This window comes from Athene cunicularia, assembly GCF_003259725.1.
Source record: "Athene cunicularia isolate RWA chromosome 18 unlocalized genomic scaffold, athCun1 chr18_part1, whole genome shotgun sequence".
NCBI lineage: Eukaryota > Metazoa > Chordata > Aves > Strigiformes > Strigidae > Athene > Athene cunicularia.
In genome coordinates this window covers 10996172-11022769 of record NW_020799123.1, presented here as the reverse complement: position 1 = coordinate 11022769, position 26598 = coordinate 10996172, and the positions used below count along the sequence as shown (strand labels likewise).

General features: G+C 44.1%; 2 protein-coding genes across 3 annotated transcripts in view; both read left to right on the top strand.

Annotated features, from left to right (window-relative positions):
* The window catches only part of ABCA5 (ATP binding cassette subfamily A member 5), a 34508-nt gene extending 23546 nt beyond the window's left edge, over positions 1-10962 (top strand). For both annotated transcript variants that reach the window (XM_026861088.1, XM_026861087.1), the window contains 15 exons: positions 796-909; positions 1164-1301; positions 1793-1867; positions 2407-2498; positions 3032-3158; positions 3255-3372; positions 3467-3558; positions 3716-3891; positions 4426-4501; positions 4581-4675; positions 5055-5174; positions 5379-5528; positions 6498-6577; positions 6811-6866; positions 7520-10962. In XM_026861088.1, coding sequence (XP_026716889.1) covers positions 796-909; positions 1164-1301; positions 1793-1867; positions 2407-2498; positions 3032-3158; positions 3255-3372; positions 3467-3558; positions 3716-3891; positions 4426-4501; positions 4581-4675; positions 5055-5174; positions 5379-5528; positions 6498-6577; positions 6811-6866; positions 7520-7627 — 1617 coding nt within the window. In that variant the 3' untranslated portion in view covers positions 7628-10962. The remainder of the gene's footprint in view (positions 1-795; positions 910-1163; positions 1302-1792; positions 1868-2406; positions 2499-3031; positions 3159-3254; positions 3373-3466; positions 3559-3715; positions 3892-4425; positions 4502-4580; positions 4676-5054; positions 5175-5378; positions 5529-6497; positions 6578-6810; positions 6867-7519) is intronic.
* A 2012-nt stretch (positions 10963-12974) lies between these two features.
* The window catches only part of LOC113486961 (ATP-binding cassette sub-family A member 9-like), a 24670-nt gene continuing 11046 nt past the window's right edge, over positions 12975-26598 (top strand). The window contains exons 1-17 of the mRNA XM_026861307.1: positions 12975-13292; positions 16290-16402; positions 16923-17133; positions 17351-17509; positions 17904-18004; positions 18393-18619; positions 19421-19559; positions 20067-20252; positions 20850-20982; positions 21638-21809; positions 22462-22520; positions 23464-23574; positions 24076-24251; positions 24577-24696; positions 25008-25146; positions 25632-25722; positions 26325-26464. Of these exons, the coding sequence (XP_026717108.1) occupies positions 13274-13292; positions 16290-16402; positions 16923-17133; positions 17351-17509; positions 17904-18004; positions 18393-18619; positions 19421-19559; positions 20067-20252; positions 20850-20982; positions 21638-21809; positions 22462-22520; positions 23464-23574; positions 24076-24251; positions 24577-24696; positions 25008-25146; positions 25632-25722; positions 26325-26464 (2296 nt within the window). The 5' untranslated portion in view covers positions 12975-13273. The remainder of the gene's footprint in view (positions 13293-16289; positions 16403-16922; positions 17134-17350; positions 17510-17903; positions 18005-18392; positions 18620-19420; positions 19560-20066; positions 20253-20849; positions 20983-21637; positions 21810-22461; positions 22521-23463; positions 23575-24075; positions 24252-24576; positions 24697-25007; positions 25147-25631; positions 25723-26324; positions 26465-26598) is intronic.

The window sequence follows — 26598 nt, the reverse complement described above, 5'->3', positions numbered from 1 at the left end:
GCACCAAAGGCAAAATAGTCCTGCTTTTCATGGGGAAAAAAAAGTCAAATTTTGGAGTTTCGTTTAGAACTGGAATAAAACGGAGCTTCCAAGGATCTTCCAAGGAAATACTCCGTTCTTTTTTGCTCTGCTCGCTCAGTCTGCTTTGTGCTCTTTGCTGCCGATTGATAATTGCTCCATTTGCATCAGCCTGCTGCTAATGACAAGGTTACGGTGACTTTGAACACAGACCAGCTCCGCAATGAATTGCAGCATGTGATTAAACTGAAGAGTCTACAAGTCTTCGTGTCTTTTATATTCAGAGCAGTCTTCCCTGAGATATTGGCTGTAATTGAGAAGAATCAGATTTTCCTAGTTGCTTTCCCAGAAGCTCTGAGTTAATCAGGTTTGGGATGTGACCGTTGCGCTGTGGGTTTTTTTTTTTTTCTTACCAGTGCATCTACCCTTCTTTTAATTTCGAGGAAAATTCTAAAGCTGAAGGTAGAATTCTTAATATTTGTCAAAATCTTCAGGTCAGCATTTATGAGAGCCTGTGTTATAAAAAAAAAAAAAAAAAAAGAGAAATAGTTTAAAAGAAATGCAATGAGTGCAGTTCCTGCCTATCCACATACTCTTTTATTTGTGTCTTTAGTGGTGTATGCGGTGTGTACCAAGGTGGCAAAATACATCAAATTAAGTGACAAAGATGAATCCAGAGTTATGTGGCACGCTAAAGTAATTCTAGTTGATACTTATACAAAAATTTCACCCCTGGATGCTTCACATTTCCTGAGGAAACCTTTCCTATCTTTGCAGATTTTTTGCCTGATTGGTTATGTCCCATCAGTCGTGCTCTTCACTTACGTGGTCTCCTTCACGTTTAGAAAAGTCCAGAATACAAAAGAATTTTGGTCGTTTATATTTTCAGTGGTGAGTAACTTTACCTTGATTTTGGTTAGCTAAGCAGATTGGCTATCCCCAAAGCCACAAGAGGCTTCCCAGTTACTGTGTTTAACTGTGTGTCCTTAATGCACAAGAAATGTGAAACATTTACCGACGTCTTCGTATTACTGCCATTTCCTAAATGATAAAAGCTTTAAAAAATGTGCCTCGCATTCGATAACATGCTTAGAGAGTCTGTACTGAATGAAAATGGACTTTTTCTTTTCTTTTCTTTTGTACAGACAGCCTTGCTCTGTACGGTTGTCACTGAAGTGGCCTTTTTTCTGGACTATTACCTGGTAACCACCATCCTGCATTATGTCTTCTCCATCTTCATTCCTATTTACCCTCTTATTGGCTGTCTGATTTGTTTTATAAAGGTGAGGGGAGACAGGAGGTGCTCTCCAGAGCACTTGTAGATGGCTGGGATTGGGTGGGTGTCTTTAATGATAAAGGGGCAGCAGTTACCTACCTAGTGGTGTAATGTCACCCGTAGACATTTAACTCATGAAGAATAGCAAGTACGGCTGAAAAGTCACCTTTTTCTTCTAAGTCCAAGTGCTGCAGTTTTAAAATGAGGAAAGAAACAAGTCTTCCATTCAATATCTGAGAGGAAAACCGTGCGTTTCTCGGCCTGTGGACTGAGTGAACCCAGTGGTGGGAGGTGGGTTAACTGGGAGTTGGTGGCTTTAAACTGGGGGCAGCCCCAGGGACTTCAGAAGTTTACTGGTGTCAGATTTGCGCAAGCAGGGTCTCTGCAGAGCTCCGAAAGGGCTTGAGCAACATAAATGACTGATTTGAGATTAAAGTGCGATGTCGAATATTCTGGGATGTGAATGTTTGCTCGAACGTGGTTTCTTTGCACTGCCAGGTCTCATGGAAAGGCAAGCGGAAGAACGGAGGATACTACGACCCGTGGGACCGGCTCCTGGTAGCAGTTATAGCTGTAAGCGTGGTTATTTGATTATCTGCCATGTTTGCTGTAGAGAATCGCTCACTCCTGCTGGGAGGGCCCTTCTGTTCAGGCATCTTTATTCATAAAGATTTGATCTAATGCTCAGCGTCACCGGAGCCCACAGCTTTGCAACCTGTTGCAGAACAAACAGTAAAAGTAAAAGCTGCTGTGCCTACCGACTCAACATCTGCTCCTTCGGTAGTCGTATTGATGGTGACAATCCTGATGATTATGGGAGCCCATGCTGATGGAGCAAAAACTCCAGAGCAGGGGACAGTCTCTTCTCCCTCCAAAAACCCCAAATAATTGTCACTAAATCTAAGCAGGCTCTGGTTGTGCATCCTCAGCGTTGACCCACTGAGCAGAATCTAATAATGTATTTCATCTTCTCAGAAACCTCAGCGTTTCTGTGGTGGTGAAGAGCTGGAGCTTCTTGTCACTCATCACACTGGTGGGGTCACCTATAGGCTCACCAGCCTTGGAGGGCTGGCAGAGCTCTGAGTAACCACAACTTTATTTGTCTGTTTTAGCCCTATTTGCAGTGTGTCATGTGGCTCTTCCTGCTGCGATGCTTTGAGCTGAAAAATGGAGGGAGGACAGTTAGAGAGGATCCGTTTTTCAGGTGTGTCTCTGTCGACTAGACTTTGTAAAAAGCAGCAGTCCAAAGAAGCCGGTGTAAAAAGCGATGCTGGTGATGAAACTGGAGTATGCAGCGTATAGCTGTGGGGGATATTGCACAAAATAAAACGCCTTTGGTTATATCGCATCCCAATTGTCCAAAGAATTCATTCTCCTATGTTTAGGTGTCTGAAATTCAGTCGCTAAAGTGCGGAAATAGGTTTTTTTTTTTTACTTCCTTTAAAGTTATATCCGTACAAAATTGGGAATTTTGTAAGGACTTCCCCTATATGAAAATAGGGGAACTTCCTTTCCCCTTGCATGGCTGGAGATGCCATACCCCAACCAAGAGCTTGGCATAAAGAGGACAGTTGCAGTCGTCGTCAGCTCTTTCTGTTCTTTTGGGGCTTCTCAGATGCGCTGCAGAAACGTGTCACTCCTGACTTCAGCAAACACAGATTGCTTTCTGCCTCAAAGCAGTGAGCAAACCTCGACTGAATGCCGAGCAGACGCATCATCTTGTTTTCTTCCCCGTAGAAAATGTTTTACAAAAGCCAAAACCTGGAAGTTTCCAGATGTCTCGCGTGACGAGAACGAAGATGAAGACGTGAAGGCGGAGAGGCTGCGAGTACAAGAAATACTGAGTGGCCCCAAAAGTGAGGAGGTAATGCCGTGCACCCACGGGCACCACCTGAAATCCCCTTTTGGAGGTTTCCCAGAGCCACTGGAATCTGCAGCTGATTCTCTCTTCTCTGCTTAGGTGCCAGCAATCCTGGTCAGCAGCTTGCACAAAGAGTTTGATGAAAGAAAGGAATTTCTTCTGGGGAGAAAAATAAAGAAAGTGGCAACAAAACATGTTTCTCTCTGTGTAAAAAAAGGTTAGAGTTCAGCTACTTACTGTTGAGCCGTCTTATTTACAAGAAACAACTCTTAAATCCATTTGGGTAATATTTTGTGTCGTCCTTTCTTTAGGAGAAATACTGGGTTTGTTAGGACCCAACGGAGCTGGGAAAAGCACATTAATTAATATGCTCGTTGGAGAGATTGAGCCAACCAGTGGGCAAGTATGTTACATGCTAGAAACTAAATAGAAAATTAATCTGTATTTAAATTTTCATATTATTATTGCGAGCATTCCCAAGTGGTTTTTGCTAAAATTTTACAAAAACGAGTTTTGAAATGGCAATATTATTGAGTAAGGTCTGTACGTTTTCCTTGCAGGTTCTGATGGGAGATGGTTCTTTTGGCCTGAACAGCGAAGGTGACTCAGTGAAATTTGTGGGGTACTGTCCTCAAACGAATCCACTCTGGCCAGATATTACCTTGCAGGAGCACTTCGAAATTTATGGTGCTATCAAAGGAATGAGTCAGTCTGATGTTAAGGAAGTCATAAAACGGTAAGTAGTTTATTATAGAAGTGCTTCAGGTTTAGCTATATTTTTCTTCGTGGTTTGGTTGGGTTTTTTTTTCACTTTTCCTAACGTAATTTTTTTTTTTTTATTTTTCATTTAAGTTTGATTGGATCCTCCCAGCAAATTCAGCAAGTGTGAATTTGTAGGTTGGGAGATACAGATTCAGCCACACAAAGTGTTCAGCTGTTTTTTGGCTGGTTTGTTTTGGGTTTTTTTTTTAAGTTACAAAGTGTTAACAAAGACCTTTGCAGAGACTGCAAGGACGGGGAGTCCAGGGCTTGGGGCTTTCTGGGTTGTCACCGCGGTCTTTTCTGGGACACAGGGCAGGTGCTTTAGTATGGAAGCACCCAGCTCTGATTCTGCTTATTACTTCGCTTTTTTTATACTTCTCTACGAATATATACAAGTATTTGTAACTGAGTTCTTCAGATGAGACGCTTTGCGTATACATGTGTGATGAGAGGGAAGCCAAACCATCACCCTCTCAGCTTTTCACATGCAGTTCTCCCCCTTCCCCAGCATCGCGAGTGCCCTGGATTTAAAAGACCATCTGCAGAAGACCACGAAGAAGCTGGGTGTCGGGCTGAAACGCAAGGTACGGGGGAGCTTCTTGAGCTCTTGGGTGTCTCCAGCAGCCGTTGTGTCCTTACCCTTCCTCTCTGCCTTCCTCCCAGCTCTGCTTTGCCCTGAGTATGCTGGGCAACCCGCGGGTCACGTTGTTGGATGAACCATCAACCGGGATGGATCCAAAAGCCAAGCAGCACATGTGGTGAGTGCCACCAGGGCCACGCTGGCCACAGGCTTGGTTTTTTGGGGGAATTTGTCTGATTTTATGTGTTATCCCTGTTAACACTAGGGAGAGCCATAGACTGGGAGTCAACCCAACTTTAGTGGCGGGTACACGTCGTCTCCCGGAATAGCTCGGAGGTTAGAAGCTTGGAAGAAATATTTAAAATAACATAAGGAGTATGAGGTTCAAGTCACCTTTGTGAAAAAAATGGTGTTAATTGTTGCTGTGGGAGTAATATTGGTCCATATAGTAGCATAAGCCTATAAAAGAAAGGGTCAGTGTTTGACCGTCATGGTCCTCTTTTGCTGCTAAGCCAGGATTTATGTGCCAAGGGATTTTTTTTGGTTATATTTTGTAGGCGGGCAATTCGAGCAGCATTTAAAAATAAGGAGAGAGCAGCTATCCTGACCACTCACTACATGGAAGAGGCGGATGCTGTCTGTGACCGTGTGGCCATCTTGGTGTCTGGACAGCTCAGGTACCACCGAAACCCTCCCCTGTGGGCAGGTGTTGTAGTGGGGAGGATAGGACAGCTGTTCAGTAAAATGTAGACTATTTTTTTGCACTTTAAACTTGGAGGAAAATTTAACTTAAACTGCAAAAAGGGTTTGTTAGAAGTTAGGCTGCTTTTTGAGTGTGGTGTAACATGTACAACTCTTTATTTTCTCTCTGCAATTGGTAGATGTATAGGTACTGTCCAACACCTGAAGAGTAAGTTTGGCAGAGGATACTTCCTGGAAATGAAATTAAAAGAAACAGCAGATGTACAGCAGGTTGAGTATCTGCAGAGCCAGATTTTGCACATCTTCCCAAACGCAAATCGTCAGGAAAGGTGAAGTTTAACAAATACGCAGAAAACGTTCATATTAATACAAATTACTCATTTCTCAGCAGCTCTTGGAACCGAGGAAGGAATGCCATGATACTAAAATTTACAAAAAAAAAAAAAAAAAAAAAAGAGGAAGGGTTTTGCAGGCCAGCAAAAGCTGCCAGGGTGGTGGCTGCGCGCCCTGCGTGCAGATGTTCGGCACGGAGGAAGCAAAACTCAATTTCTGCATAGCTGTTGCCTGACGGCTTCCTCCGCGGTCAGGGCCTCTGGGAAACGGGTAAAATCTGAGTCACTGAGTCCTTAGCTAGAAATGCTTGAATGTTTTCTAAGAGTATCTCAAAGTTTGAGATAACTGCTATTGAGATACTGAGGGTGAGTTGGTTGGGTTTCCCCCAACAGCTTTGAGTTTCTTGCCATACGGACTCGAGGGTCTGGCTGATGAGATGCTCCAAAAAGGGCCCTGCAGGCATCGTTTGATTCCTCAAACGTGGGAGTTTGGGAGGAGAGTTCATTTTTCAGAAGCAGATGTGTGGGGTCGAGCAGCTCCCTGTCCTGAGTCTGGGTTGTGGGCGCCCCTGCATGATGCAGAGTCCCAAGAGATCCTGCAACCTCTGTCTTGAGTTCACTTGCAAGGCAAAACCTCCTAACTTTGGAAGTTCTGGGCAGTGATTTCTCTTTCATGAGTTTATAGGCAGAATATAAAGGGTCGCATCTTAGCTGAAGAGCTTATAAATTATGGAGTGGTCTCAGGGGGATCTCAGCTGATGCACCTGGACCTGGATCTCTGAGATGGGTTATAAACCAGCTGGTCTCCTGCAGCTGCATCGTTCCTGTGGTCTGTATGATGCTGACGAGTCAAAATGCCTGGAGTAACCTTCAGAAAATGAGTTTAAATCCATGTACTTGGATATTAATATTTCTGTCTTGAGTAATTTTACCTGAAGCTAAATTTGCTTTGTTTCTTTGTTCCAGTTTTGCTTCTATTTTGGCATATAAAATTCCTAAAGAAGATGTACAGTCCCTTTCACATTCTTTTTCCAAGCTGGAAGAAGGTAATTAAGCACTTGCCACGCGTCACATACAGAAACTATTTTGTCTTTCATAACTGACATATTTGCCAGTTTTCGCATTTCTCTCCCAAATTTTAATTTATTTTAACCGGTGTCCCCGAGTCTGTTTCTTACAAAACGAAGAGTAAGCGCTTGTAACCAGCTTAAAATGCTTGAAATCCAGTTGTGTCAGACAGTGAAGTGCTCCTCAATACACTCATTAATTCTTTTAACAGTAAAACACGCCTTCAACATCGAGGAGTACAGCTTTTCTCAGGCAACGCTGGAACAGGTACGTTGAAGCAAATTATATTTTGTCGAAGTAAACCCTGGCAGGCGAAGGTGTTGCGAGTTTTTTGATGGGGTTTTTGCAGGAATCCGGAGTGGATTCACTTTGCCCCTGCCGTGCAGGAGCCGGGTGTCCAGCCTGGGCAGGTTGCAGTGGATGGAGGGGCTGCTGGTGCCTGTTTGGGTGTTTGTGGGGAACTGGGATTCCCTTTTTCAAAGTGACTTGGGGCTGCCAGTTCCCCTGCTCCTCTTTGTTCCCATTTTCTTCTTTAAGATGCCAACTGCAGTGATGGGACTAAGATAAATTTGCGGTGTTAGTGGAAATGCTGCTCTGATTTATTCAGAAGACAGGCATTGCTGTTCATTTCTGAAAGGAGGGTAAAGCTGAGGCTTCTTACTGCTTATTCTGGATTAGTTATTGCTGACAATAAATGTCCTAGAGTGTGTATTTGGTTCAACTTCCTTTTCATGGTGCTTTTGAAGAAATGAGGTGGGAGGGTAGGAACAAGGAGAAAAAAAAAATACCAAAAGCTTCCTACTCGGAGATGAAGCAATACATTCAATACTCATGAGATTTTTTAGCATTAATTCTATTTTTGACCCAAAAAAGTTCCTACGAGGAGCATGGCACATTCACATCCCTTCTGTCTGTCCCAGGTTTTTGTGGAGCTTGCTAAAGAGCAGGAGGAGGACGACAGCAGCTTCGGCACCCTGAACAGCACGCTGTGGTGGGAGAGGACGCAGGAAGACCGAGTTGTCTTCTGAGCTCCTTCACAGTCCACATCTGCTCAGCAGCTCCTGGTTTGTGCCGGCGATGATCCTCTGCGCCCACGTTGGGGCGGGTGCCTGGAAAATGTCAGAGCTGGGACGGACAAGGAAAACCCTGTTTGGAAACACTGAGCGGGTTCCACCATCCTGGCCTTAGGAAATAACGCCACGAGGGCGGTGAGCGTCCCCACTGTCACTCTGGCTGATCTGAAATCCCTTCTCCCCTCGCTGTTTCCCAGTTTGTGTTGAGCGAGAAGACGCCGCCGCGACAGCCGGTTGTCTCCTGGCGTTGGTGGTTTGTGCGGGAACCCCTGCCTGCCCTCCTCCCTCGGCGGTGCCTCGCCGGCATCGGGGCCGCCTGCCTGAGCTTGGGATGTTCTTACTCTGCAAACTGGGTGCTTGAGCAAAACCAGTGGCCACTGGAACATCACCACCCCGTGGGAGCCACTGGTGGGTTCTCCGGGCTTTGCCGTGCCCCGTGCCCTCGCCTGGGCGTTGCAGCCTGACCAGGTGCCCTGCAGAGACGTGTCCCTGCGAGGTCCCACTGCCCCGCCGGCTGCTCCCACCCTGCTCACGCGTAGAAGATGCACCTGCTTAGAGGAGAGGGGAAGAACCACTCCAACGGAACCGTACTCGCTGCAGAGAGGGTCCTGAATTCCACTACGAGCTTAGCTTGGTGTCCAGCCCCTGTGAAAACGTTCACTCACAGATACAACACAGCACTCGTGGACACTGTTATTCGTTTCTACTGTGAGGGGGCAGATGTGCTGTCCTGGGTGGCATTGGTGTTTGTAATGCATGCACTGTAGGGTCAGAGGGGGTGTGCACAAGTGGATGCTTTGCTTGGTAAAAGTACAAAGACATTAACCGTAGTTACGGGGTTTGCAGAGATGTGAGTATTTCTTGTCTTCATTAAAACCAGTCCGATTCTTTTGTTGGGTGTAACAACATGTATCCTGCCAGCTGCTTTTAGAGACAGTCCTTGCTAGATGTTCTCATTTTTCTTGTCAGTGAATTCATAACTACACACAATAGTATTTCCTAATCCATCTTTGCTGTGATCGCAGTAATGCAGTAGTGTACTCAGCACAGGAATGTTTGCTTTGTCCTGGCCTGGCAATTTTTCATTCACCTTCTGTTAAACCCAAAAGAAAAAGATCCCAATTTACAACCTCATCAGTAGGAATGGTGCCTTTTGTTTGCATAGAAACAGTAAGAAAAGCAGAATATCTGATCCTTTATCCTAAGGTATTGACAGATGTATGTGGAAAATATTTTTTTGTGTTTTCTACACAAAGCTATTGTCACTTTTTTTTTAGTTTTATAAGGTGAAATTAAAGAGTGCTAACAGCTCATTGTGTTTCGCAATGAGCAAATACAGAGATGCATTTATATTGAGACATTGGCTTCATAAGTCATATCGATTATGTATCTTCACATTAAAGTTAGAAAAGACCTTTGTTTTTCTTGCAAAAACTGAAGGAAAAAAAAAATGGATTAAGGTGGAGTTGTGTGTCCCAACTGTTTGCGATTATCAGGCAATAATGGCTGTAACATGTCTGATAATGGTTTAGCACATCACGTTGAGCTTAAAATCCGTTTTCCTTATTTTCTTACTGTACTACGAGGAGATGTGAACTCTTTTGCTTCCTCTTTCGTACCTGTAGATTGCATACAAACGTAGAGCTTTTGGAGATAAAATTTGAGCCCAAGAACTGCAGAAACACCTGAATGTGCCGTTGCTTCCCCAGGGTGCATCTGCCCCCTTTTGACGAGCCCTGAGCCGTGGTACTTGCCTGTGCCCTGATCTCCTGTGCTGGAAGAAAAACAGAGGTGAAGAATGGGATTAAAGCACCAGCCTCTAAACTGCAGCCCCAGTAGCAGTCTTTCCAGGGCTGAAGCTTCTCTGTAAGAAAACAAAAACGATCCAAATTCAGCTCTTTTGTTTATGCAGCCTTATATTTCGCCCCTGGGAACCCCCAACCCCTTGATCCCAGCTGCATCCCTGTTGCTGGCCAGTATCTGAACATTTTCCTTTATTTGGAGCAAAGGTGGGACCCAGAAATTCGTCTCATGATACTTTCCCATGTGTGCGTGTACAAGTTAAGTGCGTCTTCTCCAAATCCCACATTTCTTACATCCGTCTCTCTTTGTAAATGGTGTTTCAGCTGAGTGTCATCTGCATGTATGTCCAGCAACGTACAGCACACTCTTTTCACCCGAACTGATGAAGGTACAGTTGCGACCTTGATGTCTTCTTTTTATTTTTTTTCTTACTTAGAGTCAGTAGTCTGTAAAATAGTTCTGTACTGTCCGGATGGCATCACCCTATTTCAAATTAATTTCTTGTTTTCTGACATTTCAGATGGGTCGTGTGAAAACTTCCATTAGTTTTGCTCGGTTTGGTACTGTTCTTGTTGACCGTTCTTGTTTCCCCTGGAGTAATCCAGTTGGTGGTGGCACTGTATTTATGCAGCTACACGTACAAAGAAGTTGGCTGGTTCCCTGAGCATTTGGGTGGGATCTCTTTGGTGTGGTGACATTGTGTGTCAGTGTGGCGTAAGATGCGCCCCCAGAACATCGCTAATCGTCGTGTGTTGTATCAGAAGTCTTTCAGAGTGTCATACAATGTCCGTAATTGCCAGAATAGGGAAAAACACATGCAAAATGAAACCAGAGAATCCCCTAGAAACTGAGAGCTTTATTCCTGCAGTTTTAAGTCTCTTTTGTTCGGCTGTTATCAGTGACATGCCAAATCCCAGCCGTACAATACACACACCCGGTTTGTGCTCTAGGAGGGAAAAGAGAGATGAAGCAGCTGGACTGGGGCTGATTGTGGGACTTGGGGGCAAATCCATTCAGTTTGTGCCACCCTTCCCAGGTGTAATGGTTTTGGTTACCTTGCAGGGTGGTTGTGAGAAGTGTTTAGCTAGTATATCCAAAACCTGGAAGATGCATTTACTTTGTGGTGTTATTACAAGGTTGTATTTTTCTATGGAGGAATTTAATGTGTCCGGTTTTGTTTACATTATTAAGAAAAACCCTTATTTAAAAAAAAAAAATATATGTGTAGTTGAGTGAAGTCTGTTGTGTAGCCGACATCCAGTACTCTGGCAGCAGAAACGGAAGATATTGGGTCTGAAGGTGGCACGTTTGTAAACGCTTCTCCTGATGCTGCCATCAGGCACTTTGAATCATTTGCCATTTATTTTATACACCTGTCTGTCTTTTATGACTTTGCTGTATTTGTAAAGTCGAGGTTTGTTGTTTTTTTTTTTTTTTCCTTTTCCAGCAGAACATACTACCAAAATAAAGATGGATTGGATTGTTAAGGGCTTGTGTTTCTATCGCGCGTGTGTTTTGCTGCGATTGTTTTCAACAGCCTTTGCTGTTCCCTGGGTGCGCTGGGGCTCGGGCAGAGCATGGGGGGGCCTGGCTCTCGGCATGGCAGGGGGTGTCAGGCTGCAGTAAGTGCATTTTTTTAATTGAATTCAAGGAATCGCAGTGTTTCAACACTTGGGATTTAACTGCCCACAGTTGTGTCATGTTTCCAGCCAGATTTATTCAGCCCAACTTTGGGCTAGAAGTGACCTTGTGGCAGCTGCGTGCTCCTTGGCATTCCATGTCGTGCATCTGCAGGGATGAATCACATTCATCCACTTGAAAATTAACCCCATTGTTTAAAAAAAAAAAAAAAAAAAAAAAAGTCATTTTTCTGGTTGGATTCGTGTCCAAGACGAACTCGCTGGGTGGCTGGATGGGTGCACTCTCTGGTGTGAGGGGTGGTGAAATGCTGCTGCTGAGAGGTTTGGCTGAGGCTGGAAAGCAAAGCCCTGCTCTACAGGGATGAAGTAAGCTGCCAGCTCCCAGCCTGACCCACTGCTGAGGAGGAGGAGGAGGAGGAAGAGGAGGTCCACCTCCAGCCCTGTAGGACAGTTAAGAACCTAGTGAAACAAAAAGGGTTTGTGCTCCCTGGATCCCTCGGGGGGATTGGGGCGGGGGGGAGGAATAAAAACTTAACTTAGTGAAAGTTTCGTACTAGTTTTTCTTTCATGGTGTGTTCAGGGCAGCAGGACAGCATACTTTTTTTTTTTTTTCAGCTGTAAAATTAATTCATTCCCTTGTAATGCTTCAAGAGATCTTCAGAAAAGCCCTGATTTAGCATGCTAATTTCTCTTTGATAAGGGTTTCTTGGAGCTTTCAGTTCTCCTTTTTCCTGAAACGCCTTGCTTGGAGTGTCCCCCTCGGGGGGTGCTGGCTCCATCCCCAGCCCCTCTCCTCCTCCTGGTAGATACATGGGGCTGCTGCAAGGCTGGTCCTCAGTCCCCTTCTCACAAATCCTGTGGAGCAACTGCTTGGGGGTTTAATGAATGATATTTTGAGATGCTGTCTCCTTTAAAGGACTTGGGCTGGGGTTCCACAGAGCAGCAGAGCCAGGAGGAGCACCCAGTGCACAGCACGGGGAACCCCGAGGACTGCTCGGAGCAGGTGTCATTTTTATGCTAAAATGCGTTTTCTGTAGATAAAGTGCTGGCATGCCAGGGCTCCACATACACCAGGTACTCGAGAACACTGTGGCACGGGGTATGCCTCAGAAAAGTAGTATTTCTTTAGTGAAGTGCATCTTGGATGTGCTTTTTGCAGTTACGAGTAGCCTTCCCCATTTCTCCCTTGTTGCCCAATGGGAAGTGATGCAGGAAAACTCTCTGCTCCTCTCCTAAATGAGAACATTCCTTGAAAATGAGTAAATCGGCAGCTGCAGAAGAGCTGCGGCCTTTTGTTAAGCAACAACCAGGCAGCTTTTGTGTTTTTAGTCAACTCTGCAAATCAGACGCAGTGTCCTCAAGCTGTTGAAGTTCCAGGACAGTCAAATTCCTCTAACAAGTTGAGTTATCGTGTGGCAGTACACTCTTCCAACTCACTCGGATTTCCTGGCTTATCTGATTTTTCTCACCTCCCTGTTTTGAATGCAGATCCATTGGAAAGCCCTTTTTTTGAAAAAACAAAAAAACAAAACCTAACAAACTTCATCCTGATTCCAGCTGTGTGGCAGCTGCTGGAAAAGCAATTAAAAGGAGTGGAAACTGAACAAAAAAAAAAAAAAAAAAAAATTAAAAACAAAGGGGAAATGAGAAACAAGAAATAAAAATCCCGTTGGTCCTTGGCTGAGGGATTCACCTCTGCAGAGGAAGGAGTGCTTGCTTGCTGACTCAGGCTCTGAGCAAGATGAGGAGAAGACGGTGAAGTTTTCCCTCCAGAGACGCTCGGGCAGGGACGAGGTCGCTTTGCATCGCGTTTGCCCCGTCTCAGGGCACGCAGCTGTCCTGCTGCTGCTCTCCCCGGGACTTGCAAGCCTGGCAGAAATAGGCTGTTCTATTGCACGCAACGCACGTGTCATATTAAATACCGCAAAACGTAGTGTTAATATCTGCAAGCTCTAGGCCAGCTGGTTGTAGGTATTGCTCCCCAGTTGTGTCATCGCTGCAGAAGCGTTGAGAGTGTTTGCGCGGCCGGGCCGGGAATCTGACGTCAGGCTGGAGAGGGGCATGGCCATCGGGCTGGGCTACAGCATTTGAACCCTCTCCAGGACTGCAAGGAGATGAAGAGCCCAGACATCCCAGAGCTGCAGGAGACATCTTCCTAATGGAAAACACATCCTCAGGTATGGAGTTTCATATTTCTCTTTTGTTAAGTGAAAAATTATACCTAGGGTATTTTCACGCAGGGGTTGTGTTTGGTGATAATTTTTTTTTCCCTTTTATTTTTTTTTTAATACAGCGTTATGCTGAATGTATAACAGCGTTACTTTCCAGCTCTACTCTCTGGCAGACGTTGAGCTTTGCATCAAAATATTTAAGAGGCAAAGGAGCAAAACTATTCTGCTTTTCTGGGTGTGTGTGTGTATTTTGATTCTTGCTGCTGATGCACTTTGGTTTTAGGCAAAGAGCCACAGATTGAGTGCTGGGTCCTCCCAGCTAATTGATCCCTCCCTTCACTCCCCCTCCTCGAGCCTTGCTATCACCAATAAAGGCTTCTAAAAGCACTGACCCCCAAATTTCACTTCTCTGTATGAATTAAAGTGTTGAACTTTGATACAGGGTGGGATTAGAGCTGTTTTTCTCAAGAGCAGGGGAAAAAAAACAACAACAAAAAAACCAAAACCTGTTATAAAAACTGTGTGTTTTAGCATAGAAGCAGTACAAATCTGTCTCGTATTTACCAGGAATTAAGGACAGGGCTGCGCTGGGGCAAGATGCAGTTTTTATGTTTGCAGTAACAGGCAAAACGGAGAGGGCACGCTCACCTCGGCGCTCCCCACCCACAGGGATAAATCACTGGCTCTTGGAATGCCAGCAGCTCCTCTGGGAAGCACGAGATGCAGCTCACATTGTTCTCTCCACAGCCAGCATCAAGAGGTTCCTGCCACTGCTCCCGAAGAGCAACTTGCTTTTAGGAATCTGTCACCATATGCTCCGTTATGTTTTTGTTAGAGGGGGGGGAAAAAAAAAAAAAGTAATCTGAGGAGGTGCCAAGTGGGAAATCACTGAGACAGTAAATAAATGAAGTGGTTATATGGGACACGCCTTCCTGGGACAATATTTGGTATAGCAGAGCCAGACCCGGGATCCCAGTAAAAGTTAATCATGGTGCCATGGTGTTCCTGGAGAGCACGAAGTTTGGGGGGCAGGTACTGAGCCCTCGGGAGGGAAATGCTTCCGGGGACACCTGATCTTACAAGTGATGCTCAGAGCTGGATTCAATCTTTTCAAACACTGTTGCCTCCAAACAAGCCTCTGATGTTTGGTTTTTGTCTTCTGAGCCTGAGGTTTTGTAGGTCTTGTAGAGGCATCTCTCCTACTCAACGTTTTGTGTCTTTCGGTGTCTAATTGAAAAGTTCTCCCTGATGAAGTTCGTGCTGCATTTGTAGGCAGCATCACTTGTTTGAATTTCTGGCTGCGTGTTTCAGCTTCCAGTGGTATTTGCTTCTTGCTCCACAGGCAATAACTAGATTAAAACTGGTAGAAATTTAGCTGGAATTTTCCGAAAAAGTTTTAGATTTGCTCCATTATTTTTTTAATGAAGTGTTTGTTACGTCTGTAGATACTCAGAGCAGTTTTTTACATGACCATCATCATGTTTTCCATGTTGACCAAACACTCCTGTGTGAACCTTTGTTTACTGCCTCAACATCCCGGGCTGGGCTGCTGGTTTTAGTTCAGTGACTGAAATCAAAAAAAAAAAAAAAAAAAGAAAGAAAAAAGAAAAGTATCACTTCCTAGAAATCCCTTCCTAAATTGCCTTTAACCTTTATTGTAGTCTGCGGTGGGGAAGCACGGGAGAAAGCTCCAGGCAGGGAAAGCAGAGCACTGGGGTGATAAGCCTGTGCTAACAGTTGGAGGGTAAACAAGGATTCTGGATCCATCGCCCCTGGAGTACGCAAATATTTAATTCTTCCAAAAACAAACAATGAAGGGAACAGAGTAGTAGAAACGTTTATTAACTCCAGCTGCCCAATCCACGAAATCAGGAAATAATGTCCAAGGGGAAAAGAGTACTATGTGTTTGAGGTTGCTTTGATTTTTGGTTTCAGCCATTTTAAAGGATTAAAATACAAAAACATGTTCTGAGGTTCCCTCCCCTGCTCTCCTTCTGGGAAGGTCACGAAACCAGTCGCCCTGAAATTGCTGTTGTTCTTGCCCGGGATATTTGCTGCTTGGCCACGTGACCTAAGTTGGAGCTGAAATAAATATTGCCCGTAAAAACATCCCAAATAAATACTCTCTGCTCAGTATTTAGGAGGATATAAAGAAACGCATCGGTGGTTTAATGCTGCCCTGCTCTGGCTATACTAGAGTCGTAATTAATTCTATTGGCGTTCGGGTGAAAACAGAACAAACTGACCTCTCAGCAGCCTGCTTACGAGAGAAGGTGGCAGCATCTATTTTCGGCTACTTCTAGCATCTAACCAGCGTTTCTAACTTGGCCTCCTGGGTTGCAGCTGCCTTCTCCCTATAGGTGATGTGGGGAGAGGGGTTGCATGCAGTGGGGATGTTTTAGGGTCTAGTTACAACATCTAGAGCAGATGAGCGGTGGCTTTGCCAGCAAACCACGTGTCTAAAGCAAGACATAAATTCACTGTAAGAACTGCGGCACCCGAGGCATAAACCAGAGCTACTGCTCTGACGAGCTGGACTTGATGCTGTTGCTGCCAATCATGGAGATCGTGTATGGTTTAAGTATTTTGAATAACTGCATTAAAAAAGAAAATTAGAATTTTTGTCTCCTTTCCTCTACATGCCGTTCAACCTTCTCACATTTTTAGTACAGGGCAGACTGGCTTTTCTGTTGTTAATTTTGTGTAGATGAAGATTCAAACTGCAGCCAGTTGAATGCCTCATGCTACAAAGCCTCTTTGGGACGAAGGAGGATGAGTCTGTGCATGTGGAAGAGGCAGCTGAGCCCCATGAAGCTCTCTTTCCCTTGCATGATCTTGGGCTATTTCATCTGAAATTCTCCCTGATTGTCCACACTGTAAACCAGGGAGGAGTTCTTAACCTTTGGCATGTTATTGGCTTCATCAGAAGTGGTCTCTACCCAAGTAAATGTATTAACTTCCAGACATCTCTTTTATTCTAAATTATTTTCTTTCTCATCCTAGGTGGGAAAATGCAGGGCATGTTCAAGAGAGCCTCAAAAATATTTCAGCAAACCCGCGCTCTACTATGGAAAAATATTCTTCTGACGTGGAGGATGAAAACAGAAAGTTTTCAGGCAAGTATTAGTTCTTCCCGAGGGAGGTTAGGATTTCCACTACAAAGTATTTTTACGTTGCATTGTTTTTATGCTAGGTGATATACGAGAAGCCTCAGCTGGTAATGCGGTTCTCTGGAAAATGTCAGCAGTTTCACTTCTTCCTGTGACACTACAGTCTCGCAGCATAGTGAGGGACTTGTTACAAAGACGCCTTGTTGCTTTTGGTTGTTGATCCCCTTTCTGCACTGTCCAGAGGAACACAATGTCCAATTCATGATTACGAGTGTAGAATTATCAGCAGACCTTGTTGGCTCCGGTACTAAGAAAACATGTTTTTCACTTGGAACATTCCTCGTTTCTTAAAATTATTACACCTGTGAAACAGCTCTTCCTCATTTGCAGAAAGAAGGCATTGATGGCTGGAGGAGCTGGGCTGTGGAGCCCGCTCAGGGCTGGACGAGAAGGTCCTAGAAGACATTTACCACCCAACCTCCGGTTGGGCTGCCACTCACCTTTGCATTTCCTTCCTCTCATTTAGGAGTGGATCACACTGGCGATTTTTCTCTTAATCATACAAACATCATCAACTCTGATATTCCACTACCCACGGCAAGAAATTCCTTACGACTTCCTTGGCCGATTAGATGACCCAGCTTTCAACGCCACGGGAGTGACACTCGCCTACACACCTGTGACAAACACCACCAGGCGAATAATGAGCAAAGTGGCTTCAGACTCTGCACTGACGGGTAATGCTGCTCTTAAACCCTCGCCACAGCTGCACTGTCTGAACTGACCCTGCTACAGTCCCCCTTCATTGTGGTGGGGGGAGAAAAGCATTTGGAGAACCCGATTTCACAGTTTTTGAGGGTACAAATTGTGGCTGATGCCCGTTTTTATGTTGTTGCGTGACTAATCAAAGTTTCAACTGTGGTGGTTTTATTTTTTTTTTTTCTTTAATCACAGGTATAATAATAGAAGAGGTGGAAAATGAGAAAAAAATGGAAACAAGAGGAACTGGCGAGGAAGACATTATTGGTGTTGTTTTTAAGGATGACTTCTCCTACCATCTCAGATTCCAAAGCTACAATGTGCTGCCTCCAAATGATGCCTATGAACACATCGGTAACAAAATAAAAGAAACCAGAGAACTTGATTTGACATTAAAAAAATGCTTAGATGGATCTCGGCTGCCATGTCACTCGGAAGGGATCGAGGCTGTATGCGCTAAATGCTTCAAGAAAGATATTAATTAGAATTTGAGGGTTTGTTCACTTAGAAGGAAAGATATGCCAGAGGGAAAAAAAAAAAAAAAAAAGTTTTTAAGACCAAAGAACCAAAGTCATCAGCTCCCAATACCACATTATTCTTGGAGAAAAGTGGCAGCTTCAGGAAAACGACTGAGTAAAACTAAATCTTGATTTCCTGACTCTTAGGTCGAATACATTTTCAACCCCACAATTACATATCAGTATATATGGAAATATATAGATAAAAATTTTTTTTTTCTTTTCCACAGATACCTGCTTCAACTTTTCATCGAGTTACTGCAAAATTCCGTCATACTGGTATGCGGGTTTCCTATCAGTGCAGTCCAGCGTTGATGCAGCGGTCATAGAAGTGAGTATGATCATGAGATAGAAAAACATGCTTTGTGTTCTTTCTAGAGTTATCTGTAAACTTAAAAGAAATAACCAAAAAAAAAAAAAAAAAAAAAAAAAAAAAACAACACCACCAGCCGGTGGGTTAAGTGATCATTAACTTTTTTAATACATAATATAATTCAAAAGTTAAAAGACTGATAGATCATTCTCATGGCTCAGGGAGGTGTTAGTGTTTATTACAAGGCAACACCAAAAAAAAAAAACCTAAATATTGAGGTTATTTACCACTTATAAATATAACACTGTTATTGACAAGCTAGTAAGTTTAATGCTTATGAAAGGCTGTTTGTTCTGATGTCAGCTGTTTCATTACAGAAATTCAAATTAATGGCTAATTTCTCTAGGTGAAAACAAACCATTCCGTCTGGGAAGAGATGAAGTCAATTAGTGGCATTCGTCTGAAATCACCTTTGATCAAACCTGTGTATAAACTGGATTATATTTGGTTCATTATTTACATTATATTGTGCTTCTCCCCATATATGTACTTTTTATCAGTGAAAGTTATAAGAGAGAAAAAGAAGCTTAAGGTATTAATGAGAGCAATGGGTTTGCAAGACATCGCATTCTGGTAAGTCTCACAGAAATAAACTGTGTAACTACAGGAATTATGTTATTGTATGTGTATAAGATGTGTAGTAGCTTGGCTCTGTGGCACCACCGCTCGGGCGAGGAGCAGTAACTCCCCAGACCCCAGCAGCAGCCATGTGCAAGCACCTAACCAGACGTCTGGGCTCTCTGAAGCCAAGTTTTGCATGTTGCTGGAGCAAAACTTTTGCTGCTTGTTATCTGTGACGTACCATTGGCTGGAGGACCTCGGTTTCCAAGCTCATTGCTCTCGTAAAGGATTTCGGTTGGTGCTGCTGTTTGCTATCCCTCGCTCTGCTCTCCTTCCCCATAAAGAGCGCTCTTGGTGTAGCCGAGATGCTTGTAGCAAGGTTCGTGGGGGTGAGGTGGTGCTTGCCTCCAGGAAATGGGTGGATACACACAGAGAACACAAAAGAAGAAGAAACAATAAATTTTGGAGAAAATTGCAAAATGATGGAGCACAGGAGGGACATAGGGTCTAGCAGAACAGGCTTTCAAAGCCTCCGAGCATGAAAATTTCACCTGACGAGGAAAAGCATAAGTGATTCTGGCTGCAGAGCCTCTGCTAAGATGCCCTGTGGCTCTCTGCTGGCATCGTTACATCTGCAGAGGTTTGGGTAGGTGCAAGACATGGATGTTTGCACCTTTCTGGCCTGGAAACTAAATGGAAACGTACACGGAATTAGGAAGTATTTGAATTAAAAGGAGCGTATCTTATATTGGCTATGTCGTGGCAAGCGCTGTCGTGTGCAGAGGCAGAAGTAACTGTGCCCTTCGTTCGTAGGTTATCCTGGAGCTTGCTGTACACCGTTTACATTTCAATAACGGCGAGTCTGCTGACGCTGATCACGATTACAGAAGTCACCCATGATCACAACTTTGCTGAAATATATTTTTTTTATTTCTTTTATGGCGTAGCATCTGTAAGTCTGCTTTTGTGTTCGTAAACGATGCGCAGCTTTTTCCATGTCCTGATTAAAACGCCTGCGACTCAAAGACCACAGAGTACTCTAGGGCTGAGCTTTATATGAGAAACTAACAAAAACTTCGCTAGTGGGATTTATTGTTATCATTCACGCGCTAATATACATCATTCCTACCACACTTTGGGAGATTCAGGCTTGAAATCAGAGTAAAGAGAGGTGCCAACACCAGCGTTAATGGGAAGGCTGGGGCTGCCTCCTTGCATCCAGCCTCCTCGAGAGGCCAAGAGGGATCTGATCTGTTCTGCCCCTACAGACCTGCCCCAAATATCAGAGCTACCTGCTAAATGATGCAAGCCTTGTGCTGTGCCATGTGCATCTGTAGGGGACAACTGAAACTCAACTGGGTCTCTGATTTTCCTTGTTGGATGTTCATGTTGGTTTGGGGTTTTTTTTTAAGCACCAGCAGAAATGCCTCCTGCTAACTACTGTTTTTCTCTGTTGCAGATTCACTTCTGTTTCATGCTCAGCTCGTTGTTAAAGCAGCCGAATGTTGCCAGTTTTGTGGGATTTGTCCTTCACATCATCTTCGGATTGCTGGGCTTTTTGACGTTGTTTAAAAAACTCCCACAGTCTTTGGAATGGATTTTAAATCTCTTCAGTCCTTTTGCCTTTACAGCTGGCTTCTCAAAGGTATGTTCAAATTAAAGGCAGCACATCATAAAAGTTGAGCCCACGGCAAACGCGACGCAGACTTATGCCAGATAACAGTAGCTGCCATATGTGATTTTCATTGCCATAATGACCCAGTCGCACCCCTCGGCCCTAGACGCTTTGTAAAAAGAAATCTTGACTCCAAAAAGCACGTGCTAATTCATAACAAATACGGTTGGACTGTCATGTGCATCGCAGTTTTGACCAGCTTTGTGCATACAATAAATTCTGATCTCTGGAAAGTTATCACAGCAGTGGGGTGTGTCTGGTGGGTACCAAGATCTGCAAGAACCGTGAGGTCCTGAAGTGCTGCCTTAGCAAATAGCGTGTGCGTCACTCTTCTCGTGCTAGTAACTTCTGCACAGTTTTGAATTCAGCCTTACTGAAGCACTTCTGATACTTGTGGTCGTAATAAAACGTTGCCTTGTTTAGAAACAGCACCGTGACCAGGAGCGGGTGTGGGCTTCTGGCAAAAACAGTCATGATGACACAGCAGTGACTTGCACGTAGTGTATCTGGCTAAAGGAAGTGTTGCATCTGACTTGTGTTGTTTGTTTGTTTTTTTTTTTCCCCTAGATAATAAAAATGGAAAAATATGGACCAGCCTTTTCGCCAGAGTTGTACCCTTTCTTTAATCTGTACGTCATACTGAGCCTTGACAGTGTCTTGTATTTGCTGTTGGCCATCTACTTTGATAAGGTTTTGCCTGGTAAGTAGAAATGTGAGAGAAAGAATACAAATTTCTTTGCGTTTTTCTCTATAATCCTCTCCCCTCATAGGGAGGAAGCTGCCAAAGGAGCTATAGGATAGAGCTGAGAAGACTAATCTACATGGAACAACAAAAAAAAAGTGGCCCCGTAGCAAACTGGTCAGGTTGTGGCAGGGCGTCTTAACAGCAATGAGCCTTGCCACGTTACAACAGGGGTGAAAACGAGATTTTCTGTATTGCTCAGAAAAAGAAATGGTCGGGAAGAATCCTGTTTTCCCAGAAGCTGGGTGCATGGCACTACCTCATTTGGTCCTGCCTCAAAAACAGGCTCCAAAAGGAACGTTAAACCCTGCAGCAAGTCGCTGAGATCCTACTCCAACGGCCCTAAGCACTGGGTTTAAAGGGATGTTGTAGGATTTGACCTGATTTCCCTGTACGCTCGGGGCCAATGAGTTAGTCAGTGAGGTCTTTGCTGTGATTTACAGACGTGGACGAGTGGACAACTTATACTGCAGAACTTAGACGTCCTTTTTACGCTGCTAAGAGTCTGGATTCTGCAGCTAAAGAGGAGATGGCTGGACATGGCGTTTGTCCAAGTTGAACTGACAGATAGCGGGCTGGGGTGGATAACTCACCTTCTCTGTTTTGGAATTAGGCAAGTACGGAGCGCCACATCCCCCTTCATTCTTCCTGAGACCCTCCTACTGGTTCAAGCCCAGGAGCGGGTACGTGGGGCTGCGAGCTGGCAGCGAGAGCAGCCACGATCCCATCTCCAGGAATAACACCGAGCCGATGCCTCCAGGCTTCGATGGGAAGGAAGCAATTAGGTAAAGACTCCTGTAGGCATGAAAAGTACAACCCTGCCCATTAGAATGGAGTCTGGAGAGCACAGCTGTATTGCACTGGTAAACGTTGGACTCGGCCATCTAACGTGTACAGATAAGCTGAATGGCAAATATGTGAGAGGGACGGTTTCATTCCCCTCCGGAGCTGGGTTTGACCATTTCTTGGATGCGGTGCATCCTCTGTGCCAGGGACCGGCTCGCTGCCCCACGAGCAGCAGCAGTGAGTCTGTTCCCCTTCGCTGTCATCTTTAAGAACACTGCGGGTGGAAGGTGCTGCATAAGATGCTGTTATTTACATCCTCACCGGGCTCGAAAGGCCCACCGCTGTTGCTTATTACTAGAAAGCAAATATAAATACGCTAAAATAATAGCTAGATCATTGCTTTTAATTATATAACCACGTATTATCTCATTCCCTAGGGCTTCCTGCTTCATTCACTGAATGTTTATTGAGTTTGACTTTGAAACTTTTTTAAACATCTTTTAGAGAAGCAATTAGCTAATTCTGCTGGATGGGTTTGAGGAGAAGGTTGAGAAATATTCTTCCAATAGTTTTTCAAAGGTTATTTTGAGGCAGAGGAAACATGCCAAAATTGTGAGATTCAATAGTAACGGCTTGCTTGCTTTCCTTTAGACTAAACAATATTAAAAAAATATACAAGAAGGGCAGCAAGACAACTGAAGCTTTAAGGGGTAAGAGATGTTTTGTAATGCTTTTAATGTCATTTTTCACTAGATATGAACCCAAACTGTTTTGAAATGTTCTGGATGTACTTAATTCTGCCTCCACACTGCTAAAATATATTATGCAACGGTTATTTCTGCCGGGGTAAATTACTGGCAAACTTCTACCAGGTTGTTATCCTCCTGTTCACTCCAGGAAAATTACTATTTATTATTTTCGCAACAGCAGAAGTGTCCTTAAAAGCTGCGGTTTTGCAGCTGTGACCCACTCTAAAAATCCCTTTTTAAACCTCCCTTTCAAAATGTAAACTATTTTGGGCAAACAAAACTTGGTATTTTGGTTCCTGGCTACAGTCAATTCTGCTGTCGCTGCCTGAGCCATGTTCACCAAGCACTTGCACGTCTGTCGACTGCAAGTAGTTGGGATAATCAAAGCATAGTTGTGGGATATTTGTTAAACGCCTTTATTTAACTCCAAGTGACAGTGAAAGTATCAATATGGTCTCAAAGGTTTATATTGAGTAAATCCAAACAATCCACAAAAAATAAAAAATAAGTATTAAAAAATAAAAAAGACAAGAAAATGAGGTGGCTAAGTCTGGCTGCTTGGAAATAACTCTTGAAATTGCACACGCTGGAAAGGCTCTGGGCCTCCTCTTCCTCTGGATCTCTCTTGAGCTACGCTAAAATGAAAGGTTATGAACCTTGCAGAAAACAGAAGTCAGAATTCTTTAAATATCGAAATTAATCAAGTTGTTCAATCACGACATGACTGCAAGTTCCTTAGTAAGGTTAGTCCTAACTCCTGAAGATGCAACCCATGTTTCTGGATCTGTGTTTTTGCCTCTCAGCTTCAAAAGAAATGTCACTCCTCTGTCGTACTTGGCAGCAAGCCACAGGTACGAGTCTCTTTCTCACAAAGCATCCTAACGTTATCCTCTTTCTACTCTAGGTTTGTCCTTAAATATATACGAAGGCCAGATCACTGCATTACTTGGTCACAGTGGATCTGGAAAAACTGCTCTCTTAAATGTGCTCAGTGGATTTTCCAAGCCTTCAGCAGGTAAGATGATGGATCTGAAGGCTGAAGAGGAGAAACTGTTTGGTTTTTTCAAGTGTAAGGGGGTAAAGATGCAACCCCCCAAGTTTTCCCTCAGTCATTCAATCCGGTTTGTTGTCAGGGCAGATTCTCCAACATGAGCTTCGGGGCTAATGCATCCTCTGTGGATGCGCTCATGCGTGCGAGCATCCACAGCTGGCTGGTTCTCCATCTGGATGGCCTGACGTTTTCCATGAGCAGCGTACCTATAGGAAATACGTTTTAGTTCTTAAGGCAGAAATTTGACGGTCTGAAATATTTTTGAGTGGTATCAAAGCTTTGGACAACACAAAGTTGTTTTTTGCGTATTTTTGGGGTTTTGTTTTTTTTTTAAAAAAAAAAACGACTTGAGAAACATCCCCGATGCTGGAATTAATGTCAAAGGTATGACCACAAAGCAGTTTGCTTTCCCCTTGGGACTGGGAGATACTGTGTAAAATTTGATTCATTCATTCCTGCGTACAGGTTCTGCAATGATATACAACTACAGTGTTTCTGAACTATGGGATATGGAAGAAATTCGGGGAATGATTGGGATTTGCCCCCAGTTTAATTTGCATTTTGAAGCCTTAACGGTGAAGGAAAACTTGAGAACTTTTGCTCACATCAAGGGGATTCAGCAGAAGGAAGTAGAGCAAGAGGTTGGTGTGTGCTTGTCAGTCGCTCTGGTTTATGGCATCTTGGCCAGTCTGAGCTTTCTTTATCAAATATTAGCGCTAGCATCTTGTTTTCTGGAAATCACAACAACCTTAATTTATGGAAGAAGTGGGTTTTTTTCAGCTCTTTCCTATCCTCATGTTATAAAAGAGTTAGAATTCAGATTTGCAGTATTTATCTCTAAGCAAAGCCATTTCAAATAAATAACTTTTAAATCTTGAAGTTATACTCTGTTGTACTGTGTGATAGCCATTTATGAATTAAAAAGTGACCAGTGCTGTGGAAATCTTGTCTTTGCCTATTGCCAAGGTGCAGAAAGTTCTTGCGATGTTGGATCTCACCAACCTTCAGGACCTTCACGCCGATACTTTGAGTGGGGGACAAAAAAGAAAACTGTCTCTTGGAATTGCAATTTTAGGGAATCCCCAGGTAGGGACCGATCGTGTTTACACACACAAAACGTGTCCTGGTTTAGCACATAGCTTTGCATTTTTGTCTTGGCATGCAGAGATTTGTACTTTTCCTCTGGTACTCCAAGTCGGCTGACCTACTCGTTCGCTTGGCTGCCAGAATGCTTGAGGAATCTCTGAATAATATCGTAACAGAAGAAAGAGCAATAAAACCAGCTGATATTTGAGGATGAATTTTATTCTTAAGAGTGAGATCATCAAAATGAAATGATGTAAACGCAGAATTGCCGGCTTGAACGGGCGGAGATCTGATCTTGTTCACCTTTGTAGGTGTTGTTTTTAGACGAGCCAACGGCCGGCTTGGATCCCTGCTCCAGGCACCACGTGTGGAGCCTTCTGAAGGAGCGCCAGGCTGGACGCGTGACGCTCTTCACGACCCAGTCCATGGAGGAGGCTGATGCTCATGCTGGTGAGCCCAGATTTTCACACTGCGGTTAATGATGGTTTGCAAACGAGCCCACAGTCCGTGCTCGCTGGACCCGTTTTGTCTGATCGCGACCACCCACCCCAAGCTGAGCAAAGGCTGGCGTGACCCTCCAAGCTTGTGCTCTGCTTCAGGATGAAGCAGTTGCATATTATCGGGATATACCACTAGCAGCACCCACAAAAATTAGTGATATTATTTGAACGAATACCTCTCCTGTTGCCTTATTACTCCTGGGCTGCACGGGAAATTTTCCACAAGCCTGTAAAAGTGCATAATTAAAAGATTAACCTTGACGCTTGGGAGAAAGGCAGCAGTTTAAGAAGAAAATAATCTTCAGCACTGCCCTGGTTTTAGTCCTCTCGACTTCATTCTGAAAATATCTGTTGAGTTCAGAAGGAGCAGCGTGAGGTCAGTTTACTGCACTGTTGTAAATCCCCCCTAAATCCTTTGTATTCCTTCCCCCTTAGATCGGAAAGCTTTCCTCTCAAATGGGACATTGCAGTGTGTTGGCTCGTCTCTGTACTTGAAGAGAAAATGGGGAATTGGCTATCACTTAAGGTAAACCCTCTTCCTTTTGGTCCTCACTCTTTTTATGGAAAGTTTCTCGTTGCTGTGAGTGTTTTCATGCAGAGTCTGCGTCTCTATAGAATTTCTGTATAAAGTAATAGAAATCTTGACCGTTCATTTCAGAAGACTTTTGAGGCTGCCAAAAACATCTTGCTTTGGATAGCAAGCCGTTTTTCTTTGGAACCCAACCCTGAAAGCTCTGAGCATGTAGCTAAAATGACTTTGCAACCTCCTTCGCAGCCAGAGGGGGACCAGAGCAAGACGAATTGCTATTTCCACGTACGCTGCGGTGCCAGAGTGACGTACAGCAGCTTTAATGTGATTTTCTTTGGATTTTAATGTCTGTGTTCTTGGTTTAGCGGCACTGGCCAGGATGATTATTGCTAACCTCAACTATTTCTTACATGCATGGCAAAACCAGGGGCACTGGCAGATGTCTATAAAAATTCCCGCTGAAATGCTGCCCAGGTTTGGAGGTTTCCCTATGGCTTGAGGAACGACTTTGTATTTTAAACGGATGGTGCATGCGCTTTTTTTTTTTTTTTTTTTCCCCTCATTTAATATTATAGCAATTGCTTTTTGATAACAAACAGGATACGCATAAATGACCTGTGTGACCCTGAGCTCACATCATCCCTGGTCAGGCAGTACATCCCTGATGCTGTGCTCAAAGGGCAGAAGCGGGGTGAACTCTGTTATACGCTTCCTCTGGAAAACACGGAGAGCTTCCCGGGTAAGAAAAGCCTGTCTTTGCGCCAGGCTTGTAAAGGGAAACCAAGCGGTGGGAAAAGCAGAAAGCAAAGTTGCTCTGAAGGGAATAACCATAGTCCCTGACCCATACTGTAATGAGGAAGGCCAGAGCTGCAT